This window comes from Otolemur garnettii, unplaced genomic scaffold (assembly GCF_000181295.1).
Source record: "Otolemur garnettii isolate 467f Iridium unplaced genomic scaffold, OtoGar3 scaffold00020, whole genome shotgun sequence".
In the NCBI taxonomy this organism is placed as follows: Eukaryota; Metazoa; Chordata; class Mammalia; order Primates; family Galagidae; genus Otolemur; species Otolemur garnettii.
In genome coordinates this window covers 26,254,769-26,261,655 of record NW_003852415.1, presented here as the reverse complement: position 1 = coordinate 26,261,655, position 6,887 = coordinate 26,254,769, and the positions used below count along the sequence as shown (strand labels likewise).

General features: G+C 42.9%; 1 protein-coding gene across 1 annotated transcript in view; it reads left to right on the top strand.

The window, feature by feature from the left end:
- The window catches only part of WARS (tryptophanyl-tRNA synthetase), a 58,458-nt gene that overhangs the window by 7,261 nt on the left and 44,310 nt on the right, over window positions 1-6,887 (top strand). The window contains exon 2 of the mRNA XM_023511504.1: window positions 3,757-3,932. Within this exon, the coding sequence (XP_023367272.1) occupies window positions 3,822-3,932 (111 nt within the window). The 5' untranslated portion in view covers window positions 3,757-3,821. The remainder of the gene's footprint in view (window positions 1-3,756; window positions 3,933-6,887) is intronic.

The following is a 6,887-nucleotide window of genomic DNA, read 5'->3' as shown; positions in this document are numbered from 1 at the left end:
TCAAAAAAAAAAAAGAAAGAAAAAAGAGAAAGAAGAGGGGGTGAGTAAAAGGAAATATTGACAAAAAGAAGAAAGGCACCGAAAGAAGGAGACAGGAGTAATATAGGTGTATAGTAGGGTACTTTGACCCAACCTTAAAAACCCCCAACCTCTGGGGATACTGGGTTGGGTGGTTCCCTTTAAGTCAGCAGCTCTTTACCAGCGTGATGAGACACAGTACCCCACCTCTACCAGGTAGAGAAGAAAGACAAAAATACTATAAATTAAACCTTACGGGATAAAATTGGTAGAAAAACCAAATAATAGGGGCAGAAAAACTACAAAAATGAAGTTCTAATTGTTAAAGAAAGCAAAAATGGAAGAGTGTATTTAAACTAGAGTAGTGAAGGGAAAAAATGAGAAGAAAAAAAGGAAATAAAAAAGAAAAATGTTGAAATTAAGAATGAAAAAAAAACCCCAAAACCAAAACAGTACATATATCTTGCTTAATATTGGGATAATATGTAAAGTGTCTGGACATGATATTTGATCTTGTGTAGCTAGAAGTAATTTTCACTACTTTGATTGTTGTTTGATACTACCAAAAAAACCAGAGAGAAATGGGTAATGGCTAATTTGGTCAGCTTGTTGCTGGGAAAGGGATGGGGAACCTGAGTGCTTCTCTTTCCTAGCACTAGACAGAAGGTATTCTATCTTACTTCTCTCTTTTATAGGCCTCCTTAAACTGGACGATTTGTTATCTGAGTAAGTGATCTCACCAAACTTCCCTTTCTGGGACTTAGGGTGGTTCTCATCAAAAAGGAAAAAGAAAGTAGCTATTGTCTCATCCTGGTTTCAGTATTATGATTTAATTGACTCATACAAAGATTGGTTTAGTTAAAATTTACTAAACAAATATTTAATAAGTGGATAAATAAAAATAAGTTATACCACAAATGCATGTGTTTGGTTCATCAAGTTAAGTCATTTGTAGGATAATGATTGAAAGTACAGGCTTTGAGGTCAAACTACCTGAGTTTGTATCCCAGCCACTTACTGCACTCTTGAACAAGATTTTTTTTTTTTTTTTTTTTGAGACAGAGCCTCAAGCTGTCCCCCTGGGTAGAATGCTGTGGTATCACAGCTCACAGCAACCTCCAACTCCTGGGCTCAAGCGAGTCTCCTGCCTCAGCCTCCCAAGTAGCTGAGACCCCAGGTGCCTGCCACAATACCTGGCTATTTTTTGGTTGCAGCCGTCATTGTTGTTTGGCAGGCCCAGGCTGGATTTGAACCTGCCACCTTGGGTGTATGTGGCTGGCGCCTTAGCCACTTGAGCCACGGCGCCAAGCCTTGAACAAGATTTTTAACCACTTTATGCTTCATTTATGAAATGGAGATATGAAATCTTTTCTCATATGATTGCTATAAAGCCTAAGTTTATTGATTTGTATGAGATGCTTAGATTAGAACAATCCCAGATACAGAAGTGTTCAAATTTAGCTGCTCTGGCTCGGCGCCTGTGGCTCAAGTGGCTAAGGCTCCAGCCACATACACCTAAGGTGGTGGGTTCAAATCCAGCCTGGATCTGCCAAACAACAGTGATGGCTGCAACCAAAAAATAGCCTGGCGTTGTGGCAGGCGCCTGTGGTCCGAGCTACTTGGGAGGCTGAGGCAGGAGACTCACTTGAGGCTCTGTCTCAAAAAAAAAAAAATTTTAGCTGCTCTGGCATTAGCCTCCTAGTTGTCTTCCTCCTCTAAGGAATTACAATAGTTAAGGTAAAGCTAAAGTTCAACCAGTTTTGAAGAAAACAAATTTAATAACAGTATTCATAATGTATTTACATTTTGCTTTATAGTTTACAAAGTGCTACCATGTTGTTTTTTCCTCATTTTGTTCTCATAACAGCCCTTGAGGGGTAGCTGAAGAGGTTCCTGGTGGCACCATTTTATGGATGAGGAAACTGATACACAGAAAGGAGAAGTGACTGACCTAAGAGGGGGCTGATGGTGGCCCAGTACGTGCCTGCCCTATGTCCCACTAGGTTATAGGTTATAGGTTTACGAGGTTAATAGTAAATAGTTACTAATAGAAGGGACCAGCATACCTACTTAAAAGGTTTGCAGTTCAGTAAAGGAGCATGTGAAATAGTCTATAGATCAGTGGGGTTTTTTGTTTGTTTCTTTCTTTCTTACTTGTTTTTTTTTAGACAGGAGCCTCCAGCTGTCCCCCTGGGTAGAATACCATGGCATCACAGCTCACAGCAACCTCCAACTCCTGGGCTCAAATGAGTCTCCTGCCTCAACCTCCCAAGTAGCTGGGACCACAGGCACCCACCACAACACCTGGCTGTTTTTCAGTTGTAGCCGTCGTCGTTTGGTGGGCCTGGGTTAGATTCCAACTCACCACCTTGGGTGTATGTGGCTGGCGCCTTAGCCACTTGAGCCACAGGCGCTGCGCCTGTTTGTTTGTTTCTTGTGTGGGGTTTTTTGCTTTTTATTTTTTTTTTTGAGACAGAGCCTCAAGCTGTTCCCTTGGGTAGAGTGCTGTGACATCACAGCTCACAGCAACCTCAACTCCTGGGCTCAAACGAGTCTCCTGCCTCTTCCTCCCAAGTAACTGGGGACCACAGGCGCCCGCCACAATGCCTGGCTATTTTTTGGTTGCAGCTGTCATTGTTGTTTGGTGGGCCTGGGCTAAATTCGAACCTGCCACCTTAGGTGTATGTTGCTGGCGCCTTAGCCACTTGAACCACAGGCACCAAGCCTTTTTTTTTTTTTTTTTTTTTTGAGACAGAATCTTACTGTGTCACCCTCAATAGAGTGTGATGGCATCACAGCTCACAGCAACCTCAAACTCTTTGGGCTTAAGTGATTCTCTTGCCTCAGCTTCCCAAATAGCTGAGACTACAGGCGCCCACCACGACTCCTGGCTATTTTTTGGTTGTAGTTGTCATTGTTTTGACAAGCCTGGGCTGGGTTCGAATCTGCCAGCTCTGGTGCATGAGACTAGCACCCTAGCGGCTGAGCTATAGGCACCAAACTAGATCAATGTTTTTTGATCTTTTTTATGTCATGGCACACTTGAACCTATAGTTTAACTAGCATGGCAGACAGAGTAAAAAAAATAGATACTTACTGTGCTTTGAACTTCTTTCAGAAATAATTAATGATCTTTAAAATTTTTTGCAGCACACTGGTTGAAAATCACTGCCATAGATAGTCCTTACCCCGTTTGGAATGTAGAACAGATAAGGCCCTGTCCTCCATGCCAGAGCTCACTTTGTCTGAAAAGAGGGCAGCTGGCTAACAGTGGAAGCTATTTGTTCAGTAATATTTTGTTTATGGCTGAAAAGACCTAAGAATTTTTCTACAAGGCAATAAAGATAAAGAGCAAATAGCAATTTGTCAAATGTTTTTAGCTCTAATGAACTTAGGTTTATTTAGACACACTGGTATTTATTCCCTGAGCAAACCTGAGACCCTCTTATGCTCTGGGCACTGGGTGAGGCACCACCAAATAACAAACTCGATCTTGACTAGGAGGGATCAGTCTTTGCAGATTTTAAGTCAGTAGATCATAGCAATTCCCTTAGTCCTCATTGTTGGTATTCATTCTTCCACTTTTTCATCTTCCCAAATTTCTGCTTATATTCTTATAAATGTTATATTATCCATATCCTTTACTGTAATTTATAACCTTTTTCAAAATGACTAGGTATAGGAAAGGAAGAACAGCTACAATGGATTGTTAATCTCTCTTCCTCTCTTTCTTCCCAGTCTTGTCTCAACTGCTGGACGAATCTTCTGACCCTCTCGCCAGTTGTGAACATAGTTCCTAAAATATGGCGGACGTGCCCAACGGCAAGTCTTGTGCCTCTCCAGTGGAGCTGTTTAACAGCATAGCTACACAAGGGGAGCTCGTGCAGTCGCTCAAAGCTGGAAAGGCACCAAAGGTACATGATTTTATTAAGTCCTCCACACATACAGCTGAGCCTCCCAGGTCTTCAGGGTTGTGTTACTGTGGAATAGACTGTTCCCAGGATTCTGTTCCTTCAGGTATTGTGGTTATTATTTTAAATATATTTTTCTCTTTTTTATTTATTTATTTATTTATTGAGACAGAGTCTGTTTCACTTTGTGACCCTCAGTAGAGTGACATGTGGCCCTTGGTAGAGTGATATGGCATCACAGCTCACAGCAACCTCCAGCTCTTGGGCTTAAGCAATTCTCTTGCCTTAGCTCCCAAGTAGCTGGAACTACAGGCGCCCACCACAAAGCCCAGCTTTTTTTTTTTTTTTGGTAGAGATGGTGTCTCACTCTAGCTCAGGCTGATCTTGAACCTCTTAGCTCAGGACAATCTACCCACCTCGGCCTCCCAGAGCGCTAGGATTACAGGCCTGAGCCACCACACACACCCTGTATTTTTCTCTTTATCAGTGTGAGGATGGTTGTGGTGTAAAGAATCAGTGGTTCTGGCTCAGTGTCCATAGCTCAGTGTTTAGGGCACCAGCCACATGCACCTAACCCAGCCAGGGCCTGCTAAACAACAATGACAGCAATAACAAAAAAGCCAAACATTGTGGTGGCACCTGTAGTCCCAGGCTACTGGGAGGCTGAGGCAAGAAAATCGCTTAAGCCCAAGAGTTTGAGGTCGCTGTGAGCTATGACGCCATGTCGCTCTACCAAGGGCAACGTAGTAAGACTGTCTCAAAAAAAAAAAAATTCTCAAAGCCATTGTGAAATACAGCAGCCCTCCAACCCACCTCTCCCCATTTCCTGCTCCCAAATATAAACATGTTTAATTTTTTTAGCTGATTCTTTGGGTATGTACCTACCCCCCACCCCACCATGTCTCTCAACATCATGCTTGTTCAGTTGCTCTTTCTTGATTTTCAAGTTTGAGGCTTTCACCTGGAAAAGACAAATTTACACTTCAGCAAATGCTTCCCATCCCTCCAGTCTCCTAGTATATGTTGCAGTTGCAGTTAGGCCAGTATTTACTGATCTTATAACCACGTAGACACTTTAGACAGCTGAATCATCAAGTATAGGATGAGTACTTTTCCTTTCCTGCATGACCTGTTTTCTCTGGAGTTAATATTTGTCTTAATTTCTGTTTGTTTGCCTTTTTTATGTACTAATGATAATGTATCTCCAGCTCTCTTGGAGTTGACTGAATCTCCCCTCAGTACACATCAACTACCTATTAAGTTCATCTCCATTCTTCAGGTTATCTCTCCCAGGATTTTCTGCCTGCTTCTCTCTGGACTGGTGGCACTTGCCTCCCACAGTGCCTATCTTGGGGTCTTCTTTCACTCTTGACCTATGGGTTTCCTTCACCTCTGTTGGGTCCCTGTTTTCTTGATCCTTGCTTTGCTTTATTTTGGCAGAGCAAATCTTCCCATGGTTTCTGAGAAAAAAAAGTAGACAGGAAATATTTTTTGTGAGATCTTGCTTAAAACTTGATTGATAACTAGGTTGGGTTTAAAGTTCTAATGTGGGGCCAGTGTGTTGACTCATACCTATAATCCTAGTACTCTGGGAGGCCAAGGCAGGTAGATTCCTTGAGCTCAGAAGGCCAGTGTGTTGGCTCATACCTATAATCTGAGCACTCTGGGAGGCCAAGGCAGGTAGATTCCTTGAGCTTAGAAGGCCAGTGTGTTGGCTCATACCTATAATCCTAGCACTCTGGGAGGCCAAGGCAGGTAGATTCCTTGAGCTCAGAAGTTTGATACCAGCCTGAGCCAGAGCGAGACCCTGTCTCTAAAAATAGCCAGGCATGGTAGTAGGTGCCTGTAGTCCCAGCTACTCAGGGACCTGAGACAAGAGACTCACATGAGCCCGAGTTTGAGGTTGCTGTGAGATAAGACTCCACAGCACTGTACCAAGAACAACCAAGTGAGACTCCGTCTTAATTAATCCATCAATCAATCAATCAAGAAAGTTCTAGCATAGAAGTGATTTTCCCTCGGAATTGTGAAGCCACTGCTTCATTATCGCCTTACTTCTAGAGTTGCTGCAGAGAGGTCAGATGCCATTCCTTTGCTTTTCTCTCTGAAAGTTGGCAGGATCTTCTCTTTATTCCATTGTTTTGAAATTTCTTAGGATAGCAGCTCAGAGCTTCTTTCAAACTAGAAAGTCATGACCTTTAATTCTCAGAATTGTATTATTTATTTCATGTCCTCTATTTTCTCTCTTTTCTCTTTGTAGACTTTTTTATTCAGAGACTGTTCCCCTGACTTTTTTTTGAGACAAAGTCTCACAATGTCACCCTCAGTAGAATGCTGTGGCATTACAGCTCACAGCAACCCCAAACTCTTGGGCTTAAGCGATTCTCTTGCCTCAGCCTCCCAAGTAGCTGGGACTACAGGCACCCACCACAACGCCTGGCTATTTTTGGTTGTAGTCGTCATTGTTGTTTGGCAGGCCCAGGCTGGATGCAAACCTGCTAGCTCTGGTGTATGTGGCTAATGCCCTAGCCACTGAGCTCTAGTTCTTCTGATTTTCTTATTTTATGACTTTAACTTTCCTTTTTTTTTTTTTTAGATACAGAATCTCACTTTATTGCCCTTGGTAGAGGGCTGTGACGTCACAGCTCACAGCAACCTCCAGCTCCTGGGCTTAGGAGATTCTCCTGCCCCAGCCTCCCGAGTAGTTGGTAGTAGGGCGCCCACCACAACGCCTGGCAATTTTTTTTTGTTATTGCAGTTTGGCCGGGGCCAGGTTTGAACCGGCCACCCTTGGTATATGGGGCCGGTACCCTGCTCACTGAGCCATAGACACTGCCCTTAACTTTCCTTTTGTTGTTGTTGTTATTTTGTTATTTTGGGGATACTTCCTCATCTTCTGCCCCTCCCTGTGTTGTTTTGTTTGTTTGGGTTTTTTTGTTGTTGTTCTTCCCAGTGTTT